We start from the raw sequence: 27,451 nt of genomic DNA, 5'->3' as shown, positions 1-27,451 counted from the left end.
CCTATAAATGATGCATAATCACACAAATTTTGATGCACACATGCAAACAAACGGTGGTCCGGTACATGTCTGTCTGGGAAGCGTTCTCCATCAATTCGTTAAGCAGCTTGTCCATTGCCCTCTGCTAATCCATACACTAGGTGCATATCTGCCAGCTCACAGTTTGTATATCGATGCATGCTCTTCGTACGGCAACTACTGCTTGAATGAGTAAACCAGAAATTTTCCCTCTCGCAAACTGATGAACAGCGCCATCTACTGACTTATGGTGACGTTTCCTATGCAATTCACATTCCTTTAGATGTTACCTACCTCCCCTAAACATTTGTACCAATATTTTTGAGACACCCTGTATACACTACTGCTTTAAATAAGTAATCCATAATTCCCTGTATTTGTTCTTCTATTCTCTGCCCAGTTAAGGGACCATGTAATGCCTTAAACCAGTGGTCTCAAACTCAAATTGCATGCGGGCCGAATGCACGATCTGAAAGCAACTGACAGGCCGGAATTTTTTTGACAAAATGAGTGAATATAAGCACCGTATTTACAACAAATACATAACTGAAATGCATTTGCGGGCCGTGTAAAATTGCTTCGGGAGGCCGGATGCGGGCCGCCAGTTTGAGACCACTGCCTTAAACCATTAGTTTTTTTCCGAAATTAAAACCCATTCCTTAACCTTTAACAAAACCTCTTCCTGAACCAACTTAGAACTTTGATCACTTCCTGTTAAAGTTGCCTGCATACCATTAGTCCTTTGATATTGTTCTAGATGTCTAGAATATTCCTGCCCCTAATACTTTCCCTAACATGCTGATATAAATAATAGTTTATTTAAAGATTATCCTGAAATTCTCTAATCAATAAGAGACAAAATGAAATCACCAAAAGGTAGTCACTTGCTTGTTCATTCCTTCTGTATACAGAGGGACTGTTGTACTCTTCTGGCTTGTAGCATAGTCCCACTCTTATTTCCCTTTGTTTCCAATTATCTCATGCAACACAGATTCTATGCTGGTACATGAAAGTTCTGAATATGAGAATACATTTGTCATGCTCAGGCTGCCTTTGATGTGAAGCATAAAATGGTACTGAACAAAAATTGCCTTTAAATAACAGACAAGCAAATTCAAGATTTTGAAGATTTATGTGTAAGTGACTACAATAGACATGGCTAAATTCTATTATTAGCAATACCATTAATAAAAACTATAGTCTTGTACAGAATTTGTTTACTGTATGCATGTTTTGGATAAACTTTTTTTTTTTTTTTTTTTTTTGGTTAGTTGTTGATGCATCGGCTTCTGTGGCCATAATGCACCTCCCAAAGTTTTTGCATTTTACTCTGATCCAAGCCTGAGGTGGGATTCGAACCCGCGACCTTCGGGTTACCAGGTAGGCACTTTACCCAGCTGGATAACTTCATTTTCCATATAATAATGTTAAATTCTGCATAATGGACAATTCTTGTTCAGTGTTCCCGAACATTCCTTCAAATTAATAATAAAACAATTTGTATCATAACAACATAATAGCAAAGTTATGCATGTCTCTACAAAATGCAATAACATTTTAAAGTTATTTGGATTATTATTATTTTTTTCTACTGAAAGTACTTTTTTTCCTTCCTTGTTTTGGTCATAATACTGGATGTTGAAAATGTGCTTGTTCCATATGTTGAATATTGAAACAATACTGAATGTTGAAATGTTCTTACTCCACGTATTTTTTAAATGCAGGTGGAGGCATACGTACTGCTGTAACAATTCTGATATTGTCATGCCTCGTGTCACAGACAAATGATAGCCTTGACATACAGGTCATGTGGTATGACAGACATGTACCTCAGTGAAGTCATTAAAGATGTACAATTGGAAAGGTAGGCAACATTACAAAAGGCATGATAATAGGTGCCTGGGTAGCAACAGCCTCATTACAATGGGTAGTGCATTTCGGCCATTCTCTTGAGGAGGGGGGGAGAAAATCGCCAAATCTTCAAAAGCAGGTGACAGAAACTTATTTCTACCATTAACAATATACAGAGAGCTAAAGACAAAGCAAGCAATCCAAATGCCTTATCTATAACAAAATAGAAAAATCCAACTGTAGCGCTGTCAGAAATGAAGGATACAATATTGGAAACATTTCACTTGCTCAGAAAATCACATTTTACATTTTTTAAAAATGTAAAATGATCTGTCTACAAAGAATTTTAGATCAGTGTTGTCCACCTGCAAATCCCTAAGGGGGCCACATTAAAAAAAAAAATAAAAAATTTCCCCTACTATACAATACAAATTTCTGCCCTCTGATAATTAGATCTACAAAGTATTAGAACAGGACTTAGACTTATAAAGGATGTATAAAATCCTATTTAAATTAAACAAAAATTAGCAATGGCTACATGCAATCTACAATCGTCTAGTTGGACAACCCTGCTTGAGATCTTTAAACATAATATTTCAGCCTTTAAGTGTTTGTTTTTTCTTTTTCATTTTTTAGCCCAGAGAAAGGTAAAATAGTTTTGGAAACAGTTTTATCTTGAATTTGTTTTATTTTACCTTTGTACAAAAAAAAGTAAATGAAAATCATCATCATGAACTTAGTCCAGCTTAGATCTTTTAAGACCTGTTCTGTTGTAGCTCTTGGAGGTGGTCTTGATCTCGCCATCGTTGTCTTGGTCAACCCACATCTCTCTTGCCTGTAGGTTTGTAGTTAAAGGCTAACTTTGGGATCCGGTCTGGGTTCATTCTTTCTGTGGCTGATCCATTTTTTCTGATACCGTTTTATGTCATTTATTATGTTATCTACTTTTTAATTTCTCGCAGATATCTAAATTTCTTTGGTGGTCTAGTCTTGTAAAGCCTAATAATGGTCTTAAAAATCTCATTTGTGCTGCTTCTAGTTGTGTGCATCTTTCTTATTTATGACCCAAGTTTCACAGCTGTAGAAGAGGGCTGATTTTGAAATGTTGTGCAGTCGTAATTTTGTTTCAGTTGTCATTTGTTTTCCAAAGTGGCATTTAATAGTTCCATTCATTTTATTATATTTTTGTAGTTTAGCATGATGGATGTCTTTTCGTTCATTTGATATTAAATTTCCCAAATAGGTGAAGTCAGATATTTGTTCTATTATTTTGTCATAAATAACAATTTTGACTATTTGTTTGTTTTTTCCACATAACCCCATTGATTTTGTTTTTAAGGTGGAGATTCATTTCTTACTTTTTACCTATTTTATTCAGTTCATTTGCTGCTATCTGTAGTTCATCTTCGGATTTTGCAATTATAACTTGATCATCAGCATATAATATAGTTTGGATTTTATTCCTGTTGTTCAACTGTATTCCATTGTTAGTATTAGTAATGGCCGCACGGTGCAAGAAAGCCCATGGCTTATGCTGCACTGGCCAAAAAAAAAAAAAAAAAAAAAAAAAAAAAAAAAAAAACAATGATAAAAAAAAAAAATAATAAAATAAATAAATAATAATAATTAGTAAAAGAAAAGGAAATTAAACCTATCATCCTATGCGCTTCCCTGAGCCGAAGGTACTATCCAGATGACCTTTGCATTTCCCCAAACTGTCAGCCTCTACCACCCATGTAGGCAACTTATTCCAGTAATTTATAACTCGCTGGCTAAAATAAAACTTCCTGCAGTCCAATTTAAACATTTCCCCTGTAACTTGAATTTATGTCCCCTAGTTCTAGCATCATTTATAACCTTGAAAATTTTGTCCTCATTCATTTTACTGATGTCTCTCAGAGCCTTAAACACCTCGATTAAATCTCCTATAAGGTGTCTAGTTTCCAAACTCTATAACCCACATATTCAAAGTCTTTCTGCATATTGTTTGAATGGAAACAAACAAATGTTAATTGTTTGTTCCCATTCTTTAATAATTTTATTGATGTAGATGCTAAATAAATTTGACAATAGTCCACATCTTTGTTTGACTCCTTTATTGGTGTTAATTGGGTCTGATAGTTGACCATTAGAATATTTTATGCAGACAGTTTTTATATAGCTTTGCATCGCTTTCCAGAGTTGGAATGGGATATTTTCTTCACGTAGAATCTACCAAAGTTTTTCCCGGTTTACATTGTCATATGCTTTTTCATAATCAATATACAGCAGAAATGTTGGTAGATTGAATTCTCTTCTTTTCTCCAAAATTTGTTGTAATGAGAAAATGGCATCTATTGTGCTTCTCCCTTTTCTGAACCCACATTTTTCTTCTTCTAAGAACTGTTCACTGTATTTATTAAGTTTATTCTTTAGTATATTAGAGTATAGCTTTGAAGCAGTTGACAGTAGTGTTACCCCTCTGTAGTTGTTAGGGTTATTTCTGGAGCTTTTTTTGTGTAAATTGATTAGTATTCCTGTTTCCCAATCTTTGGATATCTGTTGCTTATGCCATATGATGTTAAATAATTTTAGTAGTGCATTTTTTTAGTAAGGTGCCACCATATTTAAATAGTTCTACATTCAAATTGTCTATGCCTGGGCTTTTTCGGTTTTTGTAATATTAACTCTAGTTCTTCCATTGTTAAATTTTCTTCATCTTTGGTTACCACAGATTCATCTTCCAATTCCCTAGTGCCAGGGTTATACCATAGTTTGGAATACTGTTGCTTCCATTCTGCTTGAGAGATGGTTTTTATTTGATCATTTGTGTCTAGTTGTAATTTCTTAAATTTTAAAACCTTCTCTGTGGGTCCATGATATCATATTCTAAAGATTTAACAAATTTATCCCAGTCATCTTGTCAGATTCTTCTAGTTAGTTTTCTGACTTCTGCTCTAAGCATTTTATATTTTATGTGTAGATGTAGGTCTTTAGTTTGTAGGAACAATTTATAGGTCTTTTTTTTTTTCTCATTGATTGTTTGTTTCAGTTCTTCATTCCAAGTTCTTAGCCAGTTTTTATAGGTTTATATCCAAGACTTTCTTTCTTCAGCAGCTCCCAGAATTGATTTTTTCATGTTTGACCAGATTTCCTCAAAATTATCACTTTCATACAGGAATTTAGTGCTTTCATCTTCCAACAAATGTATTTTTAATTTCTTAGTAGGTTTTGTTGGTATTTTCTTTTTATTTTGAAAGTGCTTTCTACTAGGTAGTGATCGCTGTCAATTTCACTGCCTCTGGATACTCTAGTGTCTCTAATTTTATCATTTAAATTTTCATTAATGAGAATATACTCTATTATAGATTAGTTTCTTGCTTCCCATGTGAATTTATGGATATTCTTGTCTGAAAAAAAAAGTATTTGTAATTTTAAGTTTATTAAAAATGCAGAAGTCTATCAAGCATTTTCCATTATTGTTGACCACAGGTTCACCTTCTGATCCTATACATTTGTCTACTAATTGAGCACCAACTGTTGCATTAAAATCTCCTGCTAGTATGAGATATTCATTTTTGTTAGTTTGTTCTATGATCTGTTGTAATTCATCATAAAATTCTGCAGTTTCATTAATGTTGCCTTCTACTGGTGCGTAGATGGCAATGATCATTGTTGTACAAGACAGAATTTAGTCTTAATTTCAATATTCTGGGTGATATCCAAGAGTAGTCTAATATTTTGTTTTCCCATAAGAGATGAAAATCTCCACCTCAAAAACAAAATCAATGGGAAAAAAACATACAGAGTCAAAATAAATAAATGAAAATAAGTCTATAATAAACCACCTAATGCTATCACATGTAGTAGTGTAGTTGCTCATTACTTGGATACCTGTGTAACTCCAACTATGCCATTGAACAACTCATCTGATACACTGCTATTTTAAAATTTTCAGCAGCTACTCAGAATTAGAATAAAATTTGCCTACCCCCCCCCCCCCCAATACACATATGCAAAGTGTCAAATAATTTTCTTTAATGACTGAAGAGTTCTAATTGCAAACATTTTAATAAATACCTCAAAATTATACTTACCTGCAATGTCCCATAACTGCAGCCTAATCAGTGTATTTTCATCCCAGTTGAGAACTTTAAGTGCAAAATCTACTCCAATCTGTTCAACTTGAGTTAGAGATAACAGACAATATATGAACTGAAAATGTTATTTAATCCCTTTCCCAATTACATTTTTAAATTCAGATTAGTCATGGAATTCTAGTTTCATAAATTGAATATTATTGTAGGCAGCTGTTGTTGATTTCTTGGAACTAAACTTGAAACAGGTTAGTTAACAAATGCCTGCATTCAGATACAATTCAGTTATCAAATAAAATACTTCAGGGGTTAAAGATTGCTGACTATATTTAAGACGTATTTACCAAAGCTTCACTACACAACATTTACATGAAGGATATTAAGAAACTCAATGAGACTTCAAAGAAGTCTCAATGAGTTTCTTAAAATATGGCCTTTTCAATAACAGATAACTTGTGGTTGTGTTTTGAATGCTGCAATTCTCTGGGCCATTTACTTTGCTCTTAGGTAGAACCTTTAAGGGCAAATATAAATCAATGAAAGTTAAGTCATCATGTTTACAAACATGACAATCTAAAAGTTTAGTATTCAGTGAATGAGTTACATCAGCCTAATGCTTCATGTACAAAACATGAGACCCAAGAACTCCAAGTAATCCATTAATTACACTAGACAACGACAAAAGTTTTCCCCCCCATACCTCGTGAGCAAATGTTGCTGATTCTAAAGGAAATTGATCTATTTCCAAAAATGGCAAAATTGTCTTTCATGTCTCCATTGAAAGATAGTGAAATTTTAGTAACTTAATGAACAACAAATTTCAAATAATACATGTGATATTGTAAAAATGAGTCATTCATTCATTTTAAAGTACTTAAAAAAAAAAGATGTACTGCATACATTATTTCCTCAGAAATGTTTGTCAGTCAAAGTTTCTTATAAGTCATTCTGCTTTCCTCCTTAAAAAACCAGCAGTAATCTTCCATCAGCACATGAAAATACTAGAAGCAAAAATATAAAATAATATAATAAAAAAATATAATATAAAAAAAATATTCTTGACCTCATCATTACTTACGAATCAGATGACATTGCAGGGCTTAAAGTACAGAACCATTAGCAGGTAGTGATTACACAGTTAGTTGGAAGACAAAGAAAGATGTAATAGTTAAAGCATGGGTTTTAATTTCAGAAAAGGAGACTCCACAGCCTCTATTAATTAGATAGAGTGCAAAGTGGGGGAAAATACATTACAATTATGGAATACTCTTAAACAATAATCACAGAAGCCATCAATGCATAGATATCATTAAGAAAATAAACACAAGGAGGATGCCAAGATGGATTAATATGAGTTGGCCATCTTAACAGAGCAGAAAAAGAGTATGGGAAAGTTATAGCAATGAAAAGTATGAAGTCAAAAACAGCTACAAATTGATCTGTGATAGTACCAGACATAAGGTTTGGGAGGCCAAGGCTGATTATGAGGAACCACTGGATAAGAGACCATAATTATGAGAACATCCTTGGATTCAGAGAGGTTCCTATGGAGATGTGCAAATATCTCTGCTATTCAATTAAGGGGGAATCAAAGAGAGAAGCAAGTAATTATAGGCCTTTAATCTTGATATCTGTTCCAGTGGAAAATAATGGAGTCAGTGATCAAAGAAGTAATGCAGAGGCTTCTTGAAAAGGAATGGAGTTATATAAGACAAATAACACTATGGATTCATTAAGGGAAAATCTTGCCTGACCAATATGATTGGCACTATGACACAGTAACGAAGCAACTGGATGCAAAAAATAATCCTGATATTGTATACTTAGATTCTAAACTTGTCTGCAATCCTGCCCAGACAAGATAGGAGGAAGTACATGTTGAGAACTTTGTCAATCAATTCAGCCCTGAAGAGACTTTGCAAGAATATTCACTGATGCTATTGAGGCAGTGTTAGGTAGGTCGAAAATTGATAGCTTCAGTAGAATAACAGACTAACAGAGCCGCAGACAGAGGTGGGAAATCAAAGTGATTCTTGCACTGCTTTTATTGAAACATGCAGCAGCATGGAAAGCACTGTTATTGATCATTATCATTGGAACAAGTAAATACATGGGCTGTGTTATGGTAATTAAGAGTAAGTACAGGTGTATTCACACTAATACAGTAAACAAATTTGATGAATTTCAAGTACTGATTAAGTCATCAAATGCAGACATCGTGAAGATAAGAGACGTGGTGTCATTTAGACAAAGAGGATGCAAAGTTTGAATATAAGGAGTACAATATGTACAGAAAAGACAGTTACAAGTCAAACAGCATCGGGGCTTCCCTCCCAAACTCCGCAGTACAGAAAGGACATGATCTATAGCATTACACAACATGCAGCACTGGAAATCTCCCCTAGTTTTGTGTAGTATACAATGTGTCACAGAACAAAATTCTGTAAAGGCCAGAAAGAGAGAGAGAGTAAGTTTATTGTGTGGTCTGCATAGTGTAGTGTTGGTATGTTGTTGCTACGGCCACTTAGCCACAGGACCCTTTGAAGGCCAAACCCCCCAGGGGAGTAACTGTGCACTCAGATATGAATAGGAGGGATAAGGAGGTGATTATCCCATTGTACAAAGGAAATGGTTAAGCCATTTTGAATACAGGTCTGGAGGCTCATTTTAGGAAAGGATGTATATCTGCTGGAATAGGTGCAGAGAAGGGGTAACAAGGTCAGTGAAGGGAACAAAAGGGTGGTCTTAACAAGAAAGGCTTCAGTTCTGAAAATGGAGACTAGGCACCTGTGACATGATCTGACTGAGCTGTATAAGGCTTTGAATGGACTGAGCAAACTCAATGCTGATGACAATCTTCTGTTGCTCAGACTGCACACGAGGAGAGGGGCATAAATTAAAATAACTACACAAATTATTGGAGGAAATGGGCAGGTGATGTAGGAAGGTTTTTTTTTTGGTTGGTGCTTCATAATCTTGTATCATTTGCCACCACTACTAAAATTAATAATAACAGTGGGGAGAGTGGTGCTGTCTCCCATATGATTACCACAACTGGAAGTGCTGCTTACGCAACCAAACTAGTGACCACCCAAGAAGGAAGAAGCCAACACATGAAGTGGGACATAGAAATGAATTCATTCATCATGCGAACATACTACAAAGTAACGAAGCTAGAGACAGACATGACAACTGGAAGTGCTTCTTACACAACTGAACTAATGACCACCCAGGAAGGAAGAAGCCGATACATGAAGTGGGACACAGAAATGAATACATTCATTATGCGAACATACTACAAAGTAACAAAGCTAGAGACAGACATGACAACCAACATACAGGATGTTGTTGGTTGTCATGTCTGTCAGGAACTGCTTGTTGTCAACAATCAGGAACTGCTCCAAGTGGTTGGGGCAGTTCCTGATTGTTCAGGTCACCAAAAAGCAAATAGCAGCCCAGAGATGCAACATCATCAAGAACCTGATAGCTCCTGCAATCTTGGAGAAAAATCAAGCAGAATGTGAGTAGCTAATTACAAACAATAAATATGGACACAACAGAAACAGAACTAGAGGAAGTACAAGAATTACAACCAGAGAAGCTGGAGTGGAAACAGACAAGCTCTTGATATCCATCATAGAAGAGTGGAAGAAAGCCCTAGCAGAATTGAAGGGAATGGACCTCACACAAAGAACTACACCATACCAAATCAGAGACCCAACAGAATTGTGGCAAGATCAACCTCAATTGGCAAATAATACCAGATTATCTTAACAACAACAAAGTAACAACTAGACACCATCTGCACAGCCACGTACTGTGCCGCTATAGCAGCCAGGGTATGAATGGAAGGGAAACTACAGAACAACATAATACAAAATATAATGACAAGGAACCATCAGCAGAGAAGATAAGCCAGCTGAACTAGTACCAACAGGGTAACAGAAGTAAGAAGATGAATAGAAAAAGTAAAAGACATTCTCAAGAAAGGACAACATCCACAGCAAACATGATATCTATAATCAAAGTTCAAAGAATACCTTAATACCCTCAAGCAGAAACTCCTGGCACTCAGAAAGAGACTGCCATTACAGGGGAAAGTGCCCAGAAGAAAACAGACAACAGGATACTTGATTGAAACCATAGCACTTTCTACAGGAAAATTGTACAAGAGGAGAAGGAAGGCAATAGACCCCCACCCCAACAAGAAGGCACTCAAGTTCTCTGGTAATCTGTGGAGCAGCAAAGTTAGCCATAAAGGCCATGCCCCCTGGATAATTGTAGAAAGGAATAAAATCAAGGATGTACAAGATATGACAGAATGGGAATCTTGGAAGAAGAAGTACATCAGTCTATCAGAAAGTCCCACAACTGGTGAACACCAGGAATAGATAACATCCACAACTACTGGTACAAGAAGTTCAGCTGTGCACATAGTGAAGCAGTTCACTCACATAACACACCCTGACAATCCCAGGGTATCTGACTCAAGGAATTGCCTATCTGAAGGCTAAAGACAGACACCACAAACCTGGTGCAAAGTACAGAATGATCACCCATCTTCCAATAATGTATAAGATCCTGACCAGCTGCAGCATAACTAAGATATCAGACTACTTGAAGAGCCAGAACATCACGGCTAAGCAGCAAAAGGGATGTAAGCAGATGTGCAAAGATACAAGGAGCAATCGACTACTGATGCTGCAGATATGGAGTAAGTCTACAAAAAGCACTACAACCTGCACATGGCCTACATTGGCTACTGCAAGGCCTTCAACTCCCTACCCCAAAGTTCGCTGATAAAAAGATACACTGAAGATCTACAAAGTGAACCTGACACTGACACACTTCCTAGAAGCAACAATGGCAAAATGGAGGACCACCACCAAGTTGAAAACATCATGACCAGACTGATACCATCAGAAGAGGAATCTTCCGGGGAGATGCCCTGAGCCCATTATGATTCTGTCTAGCACTCAACCCATTGTCCACCATGCTCAATAACAGCAAGTACAGATATACCCTAAAAGAAGGGAGGAAGAAACCTCTCTCCCTCCCCCTGATGTACATAGATCAAACTTTATGTCACAAGTGAGAATCAATAGCTACTCTGGATCACAAAAGAGTTCAGCACTGACATTGGTATGCAATTTGGCCTAGACAAATGTAAGACCCATGGATTACATCAAAGACATCTAGTCAATCTAAACTACCAGTTGAAGACCAGTGAAGAGATTGAAGCCACAACAGAGAAAGAGATACACATATCTGGGGATGATACCGGCCCACCAGTTAGAACACAAGGAGATGAAAGCCTGCCTGACTGAGAAATACCATCAAAGAATGAGAAGCCTACTAAAATCACAGCTGAATGGTGGGAACAAGGTCACAGCTATAAACTTACTCAGTCCCAGTACTCCTTCAGGATGACAGATTGGACCAACACCAAACTAGAGGAAATTGAGATCAACCAGGTAATAATAACCAAGAGCGAACACCACCACCACCACCTCAAGTCAGTCATCAAGAGGCTGACCTCACTGAACAAGAAAAGAAAGCAATTAAGAACACAGCACCAATCTATCAAGCCATAAGATTTGTTTGTTTGTTATTTGGTTTTTAGGAGCATTAGCAACTAAGGCCATATTGCTCCGAGATATGCGGTGATCATTTCCTGACCTTTCCGCATCCTCCATATTTGGTGGTGATTAGACCGGGGTTGAACCCCGGGTTTCAACCCCGTCTAATCAAGAAGTGTGCACTACGCACTGCTGCTCCTTCCCACCTGGCTACAGAGGCGCCTCAAGCCATAAGAAGACAGACAAATAGCACACAACACTCAACAAGGAGACCACCCTCAACACAAAAGAAACAAAGACAAAGATTCCATGGTCAACACTACAATAACCTCTGTCAAGACTACATCAATAAGATGGCTTCCAAATCTTGGCTCATGAAAGGAAAGCTCTTCCCCCGAGATCGAAGGATTCATGCTTGCTATCCAAGATCAGGTAATCAACACCAGTAACTACTTTGCCAAGAACCGCAGAGTAACAAATTATACAAGTAAGTGATACCACCTGGCCCTAGAAACAATCCAGCACATCACTGTAGAATGCAGGGTGATCACCCAGATGGAGTATACTCCCAGACACAACCAGGTATCCAGGATAATACATCAGAAGCTAGTGCAATAATACCATCTGATCAGAGAAGGTTTACCGTATTACAAGTACAAGCCTCAGTTCATACTAGAGGCCTCTACTCGCACACTATAGTGGGACAGTGCCATAATAACGGACAAGGTGATTCTATACAACAGACTCGACATGACCCTCATCGACAAGAAGGAAATGGCTACCTACCAGATTGACATGGTGGTGGCCAATCTCCAGAAAACATAATGAAAAGATCAAGAAGTACTCAGACCTAAGACAGGGAGTCAAAGATATGTTTCATATGGAACAAGCAATGACCATCCCAATCACAGTGTCAACCACTGGCATAGTGCCAAAGAGCCTCCATAAGAACCTAGCAGCAATAAGTCTCCCATAGAACACTTACATAGAACTCCAGAAAGCAGCAATCCTGAACACCTGTAAGAGAGAGTTAATAATAATAGTAACCAGACACACCCAACTAACCCATGCATTTGGTCCCAATACCTGTCTCGGGGAAGAAAAAACCCCATAAAGGAGAAAAGGTGTTTTTTTTTTTTTTTTTTTTTTTTATAATAATAAGACCTAAGACAGGAGGTCAAAGATATGTGGCATATGCAACGAGTAATGACCATCCTGATCATCAGGTCAACTGCTGGTATGTTATGTTGCCAAAGACTACACAAGAGCCTAGTAGCAATAGGTCTCCCACAAAACACCTACAAGGAACTCCAGAAAGTAGCAATCCTGAACACCTGCAAGTTAGTCAGAGTTCCTCAACCAACAATAATGCTGGATATAACAACCAGCCTGTGCACCTGCACATGGTGCAAGTACTTGTCACTGGAGAACCCACTCATCAGGGAGAAATAATATAACAACCATAATAATAATTTCAGAAAAGCTTTTGAAACTGTTCCACAAATTGGAACAGTGTGGCATTAGGAGCAAGTTAGTTGCTGCTACATATAAATTGATGGATGAGTGGCAGAAGGCAGAGTGGTTATTAATGGGCACTGCCCTTCTTGGATTAATATTATTAGTGGAGTCCTTCATAGTTCAGTGCTGGGCTCATTTGCAATATTTATTGATGAAGACATATCAAGTTTAACATTCAAATTTGTGGAAGGCTAGCAGGGTGGTTAATGACAGCAAGCAAGGTATATAACTTCTGACCTAGAAAACTTAGCTAAATGGCTGAGAAGTGGCAACTGAGGTTTTGACAAATAGGTGGTACCACACTGAAGCTAGAAGAGACTTGGGGTAATTGTACAGTCTGACATAAGTTTTCTGAGTAGTGTAGACAGACTGCTAGAACAGCTCATGGGGTCAATGATATAAAAGAATTTTGACAGCAGGAACAGAGAGGTGGCTGTCCCATTGTAAGACAATAGTTAGGCTGCACCCTGATACTGCATACAAGGTATAAAAGTCTCATTTTAAGGATATGCAGAATCTGGAACCTAGCCACTGTGGTGGTGGTGGGGGGGAGACCTAAGATGTATTTAAAGCCTTAAATGGATTGAGTAAAATAAATGTAGATGGCATCCTAACTCTTGCCCAGACAATACACACAGACAAATTTAAATTGAAAGGAAAAAAAAAAAAAAAAAAGATGGTTTTAGGATAGATGTAAGAAAATTTAGTTTCGGACAGAATGATTGATTGTTGGAATAATCTTCAGTCTGGTGTTGTAAAAGGTGAGTCATTTTAAGGAAGAATTAGATAAGTTGTTAAAAGGATGAGCAAATGAGGTGGATAGCTTTTTTTCTTTTTATGCTATGTAAGCTTGTTTCCTGCATCTTTTGACTCTAAGAACATGAGCCAACCAAATAAAACACCAGGGTTTTCAATGAACAGTTCATTCAGAAACTGTCTTCCATAGAAAAATATTTGAAAACACTGATATTTCAATATAATGGAATTTTAGATTTCCAGTGTCGGGTAACTTCCACTGTGACCTAGAACCAAGGAGTTCTGCTAGCCCTTTAGATAAGTTTAAACCATGAACTGTCTTTCAACCCTTCTTACTTAAATGCAGTAAGATATAATTTTCTGGTTGATAATCCAAACCTGTTGAAGTAGATGGTCCAGTAAAATTGGCAACATAAGAATCCTTGCTATATTCATCAATGCTTCCTTTATCCCATGATTTCAGAGGACCTGGTATCAGTTGGTGGTTTGGATATTTTACTGGCACATCAGCTTCTATGGCTACAGTGCATAAAAACTTATGATTTATTCACTGATGTCTTTTGTTATGATTTTTATATTAAATTATAGTAATTTATACGTTTCAGAAACTGGAAAACTTTGGATATATTAGATCTGACAATATTGTCCGTAATGAAAATGTGATCCCTGCTTTGGAGGATTTAAAAGTGATTTGACGTTCTCATGTAAAGTTAGGGCAATCAAGTAGAATATGTTGAATTGTTAGCACTGTTTCACAATCAGAGCACCGAGATGGAGAATCAGCTCTGAGCAGATAGGAGTGGGTAAAACTAGTCTGTTATATTCTTAATCTGTTCAGTATAAACTGGGATCACAGAACAGTACGGATGGGGGATTTTTGGCTGCTGTAAAGGGATAAGTATTTTTTAATTCTTAACATATTCTTCGTTATTTAACATATTAGTAAATTAATAAGAGGAGTTTACCTCAATATAGTACGTGGAACACTTCCGTATGATACCCTCCAGAAATTAAAACGGAAAAAACGTTCACCTACAAAAGATCAATTATCTTTAATCAATTTCTAAATGCCTATAAATATTCAACGACGGATTCTGCTTTGGACTCAGAAATACAAATATTAACTAGCAGATTCTTGAACAGGGGTTATCCCATTAACACAATAAATCGAATTAGGGTACAAGCTAAGGATAGGATAAAAAAATACTACACCAATCAACAATAGCAAAAAATACTTTATTTCTGTCCCATATGTTGAACAGTGGCACAAACAGCTTAACAGATTCTTTAAAGATACCGAATTTAAAATTATAGCTAGGCCTATACGGAAGTTACACACTATACTGAACAATCGCTCGGTTCTTTCCACGTTCGCAACACAAATTAATGATCTAGTATACAACATTTCTTGCGGTGATTGCGACTCGTCTTACCAGGGTTCTACGCGGTTTTCTCTTAATATTCGTGTAAATCAACACGAAGCCTCAGTTGGTGCTTCTCGTTCAGCAGCGTCAGAATTAGCCTTTCATGCCATTAACGAAAAACACACTTTTTTATTTAACGAGGCCAAAATACTTAACGTTCAACGTAATTATACGCGACTATTAATTGCAGAAACCGTTGAAATTAAATTACACGAGAATTCTGTTAATGTTCGGCGGCCATATTTGATCTCCGATGCGTGGACCTTTACGCGCAAAGACATATAATCACTATTTAAGTTGCAGGTTTAGCCTGATTCGGTAATTTTCATTCCTGTGATCATGACAGTCGGTCGAAAAGCATTGTCAGCTTCAGGAAGGAAAATCGTTTTGAATATTTTCGTTAGATTCTTTTAATTGCGTTAATTTGAATTTTAATTGTTTTGAATTGTGTTAAATTGATTATTTAATTATTTATACTTTACTTTAAAGTACCGGTAAGTTGTCGATTTTTTTCGTTTTTTCCATTTTAATTTCTGGAGGGTATCATATGGAAGTGTTCCACGTACTATATTGAGGTAAACTCCTCTTATTAATTTACTAATATTATTATCAATGTAGAACATATTGAGTATTTCAGCTCTGATTCATACTATCTAGTTATTTAACATAGTAAATTGTGTTTTACGGAGATATTAAATAGGTTTAGTAATGTTCATTAGCTTCTTATTTTGAATTTAATCAGCGATTTTTGGAAGTTAGGACTCCCAGTGTTGGCACCAATATTATTGAACTAGCCGCCATATCGTAGTCGATAAGATAGCTTAACATATATATATATATATATATATATATCTTGAACTGATAGCGTAAGGTATAAAGTTAAATTAGATAGCATAATACGAAGCACTGTATTAGGAATCTGTTAGCTTATTATAGTATTATCAACTAATCAAAAATATTAATCTTATTAAATTTCATTATTAATTAAATTGTATTTAAATGTGGAAATCATGACCAGACTAGAGCTGCCAAGCAAAGATCACAGACTAGCAAGAGTGCTCTGGCTTGTGGGAGAAACGAAGGGATCAATTCTCCAATGCATCACAGTCTCAAAAAAAAGCGCAAAATGTGAAATGTTTGCCGACCTTTCTAAAACAGGACATGATCTAGCCGAGGAGGATGCTTTTGTGTGCGCGCTAGGTGTCTAGAATGTCAAGAAATTGGTGCCAAGTCAGCATTCTGATGGGAGTCTATGAGAGCTTGAGGAGTAGGGGAAATCCCTTGAAGAAATTAATATGAGGGGCCCATCAGGCTCTCAGCTGCCCAGCTCAACGACAGAACTCACTCCTGTGCATCAGGCAACCTCCAAGGCAGAATGCACTGGTCCCAAAGGAACTAGTTATTGTTGGTGATTCTATTGTCAGAGAGACGGGGAATATACTATGTAAGAAGGATAGGTGAAACAGGACCAGGTTATGTCTGCCAGGGGCAAAAGTTGACGATGTTGTAGATCAGATATCTTTTCAGGGCACAAAGGGTGATATTGTTGTACACGTCGGAACTAATGACATTAAGAGATCTGCAGATTTACTCAACAAGTACAGGTCAATGTTGAAAAAAAGTCTCGAAGTTAGGGTTCAATGTGAAAGTGTGTAATTCTGCCCAGACACGATAGGGAGTATATGATGAGAGCCTTGTCAATCAATTCGGCCCTGGAGAGATTGTGCAAGGCTCAAGAGATAGAATTTTTTTCAGCCTGGTCTGTGCTTATTGACAGGAGAGACTGCTTCTACAGGGATGGGTGACACTTAAAATAGAAAGGGTGCAAGAATATTTGCTAATGCTATTGAGGCAGTGTTAGGTGGGTCAGAAAACTGCTAGCATGAGGGGTACACAGACTTAAAGGTTAACAGTGGCTGCAGGCAGAGGTAAAAGTGATTCTTGCACTACTTCTGTTGAAATGCAATTGAGCAGCAGCCTGGAAAGCAAGGCGATGGGAATTTCCAGGACTGCTGAGAGTCAGTGGAACAAGTAAATACACGAGCTGTGTTAAAGTAACTAAGAGTAGAAACAGGTGCATGTATACTTGCATGTACAACAATGCTAGCACTATAGTTAATAAATTTGATGAGCTTGAAGTGCTACTCAAGACATCAAAAGGCAGATACTGTTGGGATATCAGAGACATGGTGTCACACAGACATAAGCAGTGCAGAACTGGAATTTGCAGAGTACAATATGTATAGGAAGGATAGAGGGGTTATGCTGTTTGTTAAACAAAATCTAAGGAAGTGCATCCATTTGATGTTGGTGGATAATGCAGTGTTAAGTCTGCTTGGTGTGAAATAAGCACTGGGAAAGGAAAAATGAGTAGGTGTGTGTGTGTTATAGGCCTAATGAATCTGATGAGTATAATGAGCAGTTGTGTAGAGAAATAGTGGGCCAGTAAATCAGAATGTCTTATAATGGGAGTTTAACTTTCCAGATATTGACTGGAACTTTTGGGTTGGTCACTCGCACACTAGCAAGACTTGTGGATCTATTGGATGACTGTTTTCTGTAGCAAAATGTTTGAGAGGCAACCAGAGGGAGTAATACTCTTGATCTGATTATCAGTAGTGATTATTCGTGCATTACGAATTTGCAGATAAAGGAACCACTGGGCGACAGTGATCACAATGTACTGATGTGGAAATTACTTAAAAAAAAAGTAACTACCATCAAGGTAAGGGCTCTTGCTTTCGTAAATGTGACTACAGGGGTCTCAGACAGTTTTTAATTCTGTACAGTGGGATCAACTGATGATGTTACCAACGGTGAATTCTAAATGGAGAGCCTTCAGGGACTTAATTTTGGAGGCTACTAGGCTTTTCATTCCAACTAAGAAATATTGTTCACTGTTTAGGCCTAAATGGAATCAGATGTATTAATGAGGCTAGTGGCAGAGAAGAATGTATGGGATGCATATAAAGGCAATACAGAATACAATACAATACAGAATACTAGTTTATACCTGCCATGGGCAGGTATAAACTAGTCTGTAATCAAGTCAAAAAGGAGGTTAGGCAGGCAAAGGTAGATTATTAAAAATCTTTGGCCTTGAATGGGTTGAGCAAGCTGAATGCTGATGGGATTCTTCATCTTGCTCAGACTAAGAACCTGAGGGGGCACAGTTTCAAATTGAGGAAAGATAGTTGTAGAATGGATGTGCAAAAATTTGCCTTTAGCCAGCGGGTAGTTGATTGGTGGAACAGGCTTCCATCTTTTGTTGTGGATGCTATAGGCTGAGCTGGACAGGCATTTGGAATGAATAGAGATGAAATGGGAGGGTTTTTTTTTTTTTTGGATGATGCTGCATAAGCTTGCTTTCTTGCATCATATGCCTCTAAATAAATAAAAAAAAGTCTAGCTGTTACTGAAAGAGGCAGACAAACAAGGTTGTACATGTTAACCCTCTGCAGCATTACTGGCATCTACAAACACATGCAAATATATTACAAGGGATGATCATTTAATTTGAAGACACTGGTGCAAGATTTTATGTTTATCGTGCAAACTTTCCATAACTGCTGCTAAAGGCTCTCTCTGATTGCTACTGAGCAGACTGTGTGCATGCCAGTACTTATTGAGCTAATATTGCATGAAGAGTTTTTTTAGCCCTGTGTCACTGACGATTGTTTTGAAGCAAGTATCATGTCGGACATACAGACTGGACAGCAATATGTGATCTGTTACTGTGTCAGACTGGGCTTAAATGCATTGGAAACAATTAAGAGATGGTAATTAGTATACTGGTAGGATGGCCATATTTAAATGGCACAAACAATTCAGTGAAGGCTGTGCGTCTGCTGCAGATGACCTAAGACCTGGTCAGCCTTGCTCCTCAACTCCTGAGAAAATCACAAAAGCTCAGAAAATCTTTGATTAAGACAGGAGAATTACTCTTCGTGAATTAGTTGTTAGAATGTCCATTTCATATGGCAGTGCTCACGATATTGTGAAAAATACCTGAAAATGTCACGAATCTGTGCCCCCTGGATTCCACACAATTTGACTACAGAACAAAAGCAGCAGAGAAGACTTGTGCAAAGAAATTACTGATCATTTTGAAACACAGGGTCAAAACTTGTTAAATCAAGTAGTGACGTGATTAAATTTGGATTTTTCACTATGATCCTAAAACAAAATAACAGTTGAGTGAGTGGAAGCATTATGATTCATCAAGACCTAAGAAATTTCAAGCTTCTCATTCAGCTGACAAAAAAATGGTTGTGTTTTCTGATGTAAAAGGCAGTCTTGTTACACATTTTATGCCTTGTGGAACAACAATGAGCAAGGAAACATACCGAGGTTCTCAGAGTCAAGCTTTGCCACACCATTTGTGAGACATGTCAAGAAATGTTTGGTGTGGTTTCTCCATACAGACAATGCCAGGCCCCACTGCTTACAGCTAGTATTGTGCAGCCAATGATCACTGCCATAGGTGGAGAGGTTTTGCCACACCCTCCTTATTCACCGGACTTAGCCTCATGCGATTTATTCCTGATTCCACGTCTGAAGAAAGCTCAGAAAGGCAAGCATTTCATGTCTGACTACAATGCTCGCAGAGCCATAACAGAAGCACTTTGCAGTCTTTCAAAAAATGGCTCGCAAGAAGCATTTAATGTGTGGGTACGATGGCAAAAGTGTGTAAAGTTCAAGGGAAAGTATTTCAAGAAGGAGAAATTCACAGAAAATTCCGATGACAACAATTAAGGTAAGATCTCCCCAGTCTGCGAATTAAATGATCTCCTCGTATTTGCAGGTAATACAAAAGATCAGTGTCATATCTACTTCCCTAAATTGTTGTAAGATTTACATATTATGGGTAAACACAAAATACCTGTATACGTAGAAATTGTGAAATTAAGAATTTTTTGAAATTGTGCTTTAAGCTTAATTGCTAACTGACATATCAGTGGAGGTAAATTATTTTGGCCAGTGTTATCAGTTGGTTATTAACCTTGTTCTTTGTTCATGAATAACAATAGAAAACCTCATGATCTTACATATTTTCCTAGTATGGTTGGAGTGGGCAAAAATGTTTGGTTCTGAGGGGAAATCCCTAACCTGCACAATCAATCCCAGTGCTCTGCTTAGATGAACCATGGTGTGGATAATGGATTGCCAGGTTTGGAGGTTCAAACTATATACAGATGATTTCTGTAGGAGGAGGAGGAGGCTACAGAATCAGAAGTTGCCCAAAACCTTCCCAGGGACCAACAGAATATACTATGAAGAAATATTGATTCATTTTTTCCTTAGAGTAATGACCAAACAAAAAAAAAAAAAAAAACTTTAATATGCTAACTGAAAAGTATTCTTACATTTCTAATCTAAATGCTAGGAATCTGGTTCTAAAATACTATATCACTGAATTATAGACCTTATAAAACTATTTGTTGCAAAAGGAGAATTTGGAATTTACAATAATATTTAAGCTCAACTTTTACAAGCACTCAAGATTTTCTAATCAAAATGCTGAATTTACATTTCATTTCCTCACTCTTTGCATTGAAAATGCACAATCATCTTCTGTGTCCTAATGTCCTGCTACTGTCAACTCTGTCACACATAACACAAACAATAAGACTGATTTGTAGGTATACATGGATATTGCCTTCCAAAAATATAGAAAACCAAATTTATCATTCCAGAGCCTAAACAAAGTTGGTAAATGATAAAGGATGCAAGAACATTTAGAGCACCCAACTGTAATTCATTATCTAGTTAGGGCAATATTAAAACCAAAAATTGTAGGTAGCGTAAAACAAACTACTAAAGAAAAGCACAACCTGAAACATTACAGGACAGGTGTTCAGGAACAAGACAAGAGATTAAGGAAATAAGGAATGCTGTTTGCCTGCACCAAATATATTTTGGCTTGATGTTAATATCAAATTAATTAAATATTCATGACTGTAAAAAATAACTGTTGGACAAAATACAAAAAGTATGTTTTTCAATGGATTGCTCTAATCTTGTGCTGGAGAAATTTCTGACCTTTAACAAACTTGTTCATAATATAAAATAATTATTGTGACTTCGAAGTGTTTGGAATGATGTGGTTTTCACTGGGATGATCAGTCCCAATCATCCCCCATATAGAATGCCACCACTTAGAGTAAGACACTGCAATATTTACTGCAATTTAAATTCTGTTGATTTCATAAGTATTAAATAGAACAAAACAGTCCAAATGCTATTACATATACACAGATATTAACTACCTAGCCCATACAGCTTTCGTCTGATTAAATATCATGAATTAAAATACTTATTTAATATTAATAAATAATGTTAATAGTCTACATAAAAATAATAACTTTTAAAATATTGCATATTTTCAACACCAAAACATTCTTAGCACAATTTCTTTATTTCAATTTCACTATAATTTGTAATTTTTATGAATTATACATGTAGCGTTATCCTCCAACTTTCATGCTGGCAACTTTTAAGTATATTTACCAACATGGAAATAGAGAAATGCAAAAATACTGTTAACTAATAAATAACAGACACTTTATTTTCTTATACATAAAGGATACTGTTGCTCTATAATGCTGCGAGAAGAACTGGTGAACATAACGTTTAATAATGCTAGTTTTCCCTGTGCCCAATTCACCAATCACTAGTATTTTGTATAGATGCTCTCGCTTTATTGGCAATGGATCTGCCTAAATAGAGAAATATGCAAAATTTTTTATTATGCAAATATACATTATGAAGAGTTATATCAATCTAAAAATTGCATATAGTTCAAGGGTTTAGTGTCAAACAATGTTAACTACAAAATGATTTTGTAGTTAACATTTTTGTAATTAACCAAAAAGAAAAAAATTTTCTTGGTTTACCAGAAATGTACTTACAGCCCAAGCTAACTTGTAAACTACCAGAAATACAGTTTTATGACAAGATATGCATTGTTATTTGTATAAAGTAAAATAAAGTTTCTCAAAAAAAAAAAAAAAAAAAAAATGCAATTCTGTAATTATTGTTGTTTGATACTAAAGTTATACATACAATTTCAAAATCCTATTTCAAATAAACTGTACAGAGCAATAGTAGAATTCAAGAATACAAAGAGTAATGCTAATTGTGATTACATAAAAAGAAGTAAGCACGATGGAAAAAGTATCTAGATGATCTAAGTACTCTCTTGATGAATGAAGGAATACCCATAATGCTATCAATCTCAATGATGTCCATTTCCACCTGCAGTTTGACAAAGCCCCACTTACCTTTATGGCAGAATCCCAATTAACAGCTGCCTCAACCACTGCTCATCTCAGTTGTACTAATTATTCACTAAACAATTCCTTTCAACTTCAAAGGTGGTACTTGTGCATACATTGGCCTTGATATTACCTATCAAAGACTTACTTTGGAATTTCCTCTTTTCCATCTTCTCTGGCTTAAGTTTCTATGTCCCATTCTGTGGATTCATCTGCTACCTCTATTCTTCTCCAAACTCTTCTAATCACTGAACTCTTTGCCTTCCTTCCTTTGAAACAAAGTTTTCCAGACCAACTTTCCTAATTTTAATATTCACAACTCCACATTGGCTTTGTTTTCTAGTCACATTTTAAATGTGACTAGAAAACAGATGCAAAGAGAGTGATGGATTCAGCTGGTTGAAAAGCTGAGGCTTTTGCAATTACTAATGACCTCGTCCAGATTGTTCGTTCACCCACCAGAATACCAAAAAATTCTAACTACACACCCAATACTGTTGATCTTTTTCTTACAAACAACCTTTCAAAGTATATGGCCAAGATGAATGGTCCTTTCTCTAGCAGCTGTTCTCAGCCTCTTATTGTTTGGCATTACAAGAATGTCAAACAAAATGCTCTGTTAGCTTTCTATTTTCTTTTCCTTGGTTGGATTACTATTTTAAATCTTGGCTGATGTCAATGAAATTATTCTTGTAGAGATTAAATCCTTTATTCTGCACTTGACATCAAAATCTCATTTTTTATCTATACCTTAGCTTTTCAATAAGCTTCTAAGGCTATTCAAGATAAAAAAAAAAAAAAAAACACGTATATCGCAATTGGATCTCATTCAAATCCCCAGGTTCGTTTTCTGCCTTCATTAAGCTTGCAACACTTGCAAAAATTATTAATTAGTCCATACCAGATTTTGAACAGGCTCTTTCAAAAAGCCTGTTCAAAATCTAGTTTCTATTCAAAAACATTTTTCTTGTCCAAACGATAATCAAGCATTCTGGTCTCTTACAAAAGCTCCACTGGCTACAACTTTTGCTCATCTATATTGACTGTTAAAACCTGATGGTTCTATTGCCACCTCAACAAAACATAAAACTGACTTACTAGCATCCTACTTTTTTTCTAAGTCTTACATTAAAGATTTAGGTAAACAATCTCCTACCATTCCAGTTTTCTCCTACCATAGGTCTTCCATAAAAAGAATATCAGAACAATTTTGATGGGAAGAAAGCTCCAGTTCATGTTGGTATTTCTCCACTTGTTCTCAAAACCTGTACTTCTGAGCTTACTCCTGTCCTGTGTCATATTTTTACACTTTATTTCACTGGTATTTTTCTTTCAGATTGGAAATTTGCTCACATCCAGCAGTTCCTAAAAAGGGGGATTGCTCCCTTCCAATTATCATGCCATTTCACTTTACTCTTTCCAAAGAAAGGGAGAAATCCATTAACCACCATATCCTAAACTTTCCACCTGATCAATGATTGCAAACATGGTTTCCATCAGTGTCGAGCCACTGGTGATATTTTGGCTTCTGTTACAGATCTACAGACAAATTGAATTGAAAAGTTAAGTTTAGTGAAACTCAAGCAGTTGCTCTTGACATTTCAAAGTGTTCTGATAGTGTTTGGCATAAAGATTTTCCAAATAATAGAAAAAAAATGTTTCCATCCTGTGGATTGCCACTGTTTTTTGCAATTGGGTATCTAGTTTTTCTCTCTGACTGCTTCAAGTGATAGTAGATGGTTGTCTTCCAACTTCTCTACTAATGCTGGCTATCCCCAAGGTTCAGTTCTTTCTCTCTTTTCCTCTTGTATATTAATGACCTTCCACTGACTGGAAATTTGATTCACAGTTTTGCTGATGATAGCATATTGCATTCCTAACTTTCAGCTTAAGAAACGTTGCCCTGCATAGACAGCTTCTACTTCTCAAATATCCACTGTGAATATATCCACTAAAAACGACAAAACAAATAAATATCTATTAATTCACACAAATTAAACTTTACAACCATTTTTTAACTCCTTTTAAGAGACCTCTTTATTCGGTTTGTTACCGTGTTCACAAGAAGTACAAAAGTCTTCTGTACTTTTTGTGTTTCTTGTTCACAAAAAAGTACAAAAACCCTTTGTACTTCTTATGAACACGGTAACAAACCGAATAAGGTGGTCTCTTAAATAGAAGTTAAAAAATGAAAAGAAGTTTTAAAGTTTAATTTATGTATGAATTAATGGATATTTATTCGTTTCATCAGTTTTTAGGTTTTTGTGACAATTTTTTTTTCAATTCTCATGGTGTCATTTGATGTTGGTTGGTTTTTTGGAGGTTGGTGGCCGCCGTCTTTCCAGTTCATTTGACATGATATGAGAGTTGAAGGAATGATTATTTTAATTAATAGCTATTTTAATTTGATTTATTTATGACTATGCACAGGTGGTAGGTTCATATTATAATCATTCGCGATTGAGTGTTGAGAGATTAACAGTCCTACTAAAAAGGTAGGAGGTTTTCTCCTATAATTTAAGATGAAATGATTGTGTACTTCCCATGTCAGGTATGATGAAAGCAGGTGCAACTACAGTAGCAAGCAAGGATCACTGTAATGCAAGCAAAAGATAAATACCTATTGCTGGTAAATCTCTTTTATCTAAACAACAGTAATGCATTGGCTGCACTTCAGGAGTACTGGCATTTAAAAACTAAGGTACTCCTTTTCCAAATTAGATCGACAAAATGAGAAATTTGAAGACACAGAGCTCTAGCTCTGTTTATCAGTAGCTCAGGGCAGAAGACTACTCAATTAAAAGAGCCACTGCTGCTGAAATCCTTGCTGCCAACAGTTCCAAACAAAATGCCCATGCATTTACTATTGTCAAAGTGGTGTAGCAGAAGCTAGATATTCCTTGGTCAACAGTCTGCAAAGTGCTATGATCCCTCCTGAATGTTTCCCTAAAAAAAAATCCATGTACTACACCAATTATGATCTTCAACAACACACCAACTTATTATATGGTTTCTGTTATAATTTCCTATGATGGATGTGGATAACAGGCAGAACATCTTATGGACCATCGTGGTCCATTTCCCACAAAGTGGCAATGCACAAGGAACACTGCCTCCATGTAGTATCAGTGAAGTTCCTCTCAAAAGCCTACTGTTTTGTTACTGTTTTGTGTGTGGGTACACAGGACACTTCATAATTGGATTATTCTTACAATAATATAAAATTGTGGGAAAATATTAATGCAGAAATTAAATTCAGATTTTGAAGTGCATTATTGAGTTAGGTATATGATCGTGGGAAATGTATTCCCTCCAACAACTGATGCCAAAAGCTCTCTGTTAAGCTTGGTCTTGTCCAACTTAAGAGACAAATACTGTTATCCACAGTTCAGCCTAAGTTGCTATTAGCTTTTTAAATTATATAGCATCACCCAATAGGAAAATCTTTTGCTATGCATTTATGAATGGCTTCCATTGGTGAATCTATGCTGAACATGTGAATAATTGTATTTAGTCTAAACAGGCCTGGACCAAGGTATTTCCACTCCCTGGGCAAAAAGATTTTTTGGGTCCCCCTTTACTAAGGATATATATATATATTTTTTTTTTTTTTTTTTTTCATGATTTGTAAAATTTAGTGCCCCTTAAAGAATGGCACCCTGGGCAAGGGCCCTGCTAGCTTGTACTTTAATCCAACACTGTAGGTCTAAGTGTACAGCCAAGTAGTCTATGAAAGGAAAACTTCCACAAAAAAAAAAAAAACTTCTATTTAAACACAAAAATGTATTTAAATGGAACTTGTGCTAGCCCCATGCAATATAATAACATAGGACTGCAGGGAATATTAAAGCTAAACCATGTTCAAATGCTTTACTCCATTAGGCATACAATCACACGGGTCATTTTTCTTTGAGAAGGTTTGAACATGCAATCCCAAAACATGCAGTGCTTTTTTTTTTTTTTTTAATGCAGAATAATTTTTATGCTGCATTGAACCGAAACTGATGAGTGGTCAGGCCCAATTAGGGGTTGAGTCCAAAGAAGCCCAGCCACATCCAGCTTTGAAGCCCCTAACCATAATAAAGAGAAAAAAAAAAAATGAATACATGAAAAAAAAAAGGGCACAGTGAGATAAGATAATTGGAACAAAAATTAATTTAGATGACCAAATCAAGAATTAGAAAGTATCTGAAATTTAAACATCACATAATATTTCAGCTTAATTGAGTTCTATTAGAAAAATTTCTAATATTCTTAACAGCTACTAAGTAAATAACATAGGCTCTTTACTCCACCACTCTGACAACGATAATGTTTCAAACCCAACTTTTAAGTTTATTTTCATGTCTAAACAAGTTAGCTAATATATGCATTACAGTTCATTAAATTTTGGGAAAGTTAGATTCCCCCCCCTCATTTTCTGTGATTAATAGAAATGAAAAGTAAAGTTATTTCCTTATCAATTAATTGCTAAGATAACTTTATAGAACACTTAATAAAAAAACTCTAGGTTTAAGTTCTCTAAACTTAGCCATTTCGTTTAATTACAATTGTATAATATTTATTACTCTCCTCTGTGTGTGTGTGTGTACACACACAAGTGATATCATATTCATGAGTTTTGCATTGACTGTCTAAAGCTAACAATACTGCATTAAAACTACATTTAATCTATACGAATTTGATTTTTAATACAAAAATTGTATGAAAAAAAAAATAATAATAATTACTAGATTTCTATTAGTCTCATTTAATGAAATTTGGAAATGCTCAAATATTTATAAAATTTCATGAAAATCCATCCACTGGGAGTCCCTCTGTTACATGTGGATGGACAGACTGACATGGTAAAGAAATAGGTGCTTAACATAAATATGCAAACATACCTAAAATGAGAGAAATAAAGAAAATAAATGGCACACTATGGCCATAGTTGCTGATGTGCCTAATAA

The 27,451-nt window shown here is 36.1% G+C and overlaps 1 protein-coding gene across 2 annotated transcripts in view; it reads right to left on the bottom strand.

Moving 5' to 3' along the window:
• LOC150077216 (ras-related protein Rab-32-like) overlaps window positions 1-27,451 on the bottom strand; it is an 89,237-nt gene that overhangs the window by 38,684 nt on the left and 23,102 nt on the right. For both annotated transcript variants that reach the window (XM_090386555.1, XM_090386554.1), the window contains exons 2-3: window positions 21,813-21,941; window positions 5,946-6,024 (exon numbers count right to left, since the gene is read on the bottom strand). In XM_090386555.1, the coding sequence (XP_090242681.1) occupies window positions 5,946-6,024; window positions 21,813-21,941 (208 nt within the window). The remainder of the gene's footprint in view (window positions 1-5,945; window positions 6,025-21,812; window positions 21,942-27,451) is intronic.

The sequence above is a fragment of the Mastigoproctus giganteus genome, chromosome 12 (assembly GCF_048544385.1).
Source record: "Mastigoproctus giganteus isolate SK-2022 chromosome 12, ASM4854438v1, whole genome shotgun sequence".
NCBI classification, from domain to species: Eukaryota; Metazoa; Arthropoda; class Arachnida; order Uropygi; family Thelyphonidae; genus Mastigoproctus; species Mastigoproctus giganteus.
This window is presented reverse-complemented; position numbering and strand designations above follow the sequence as displayed.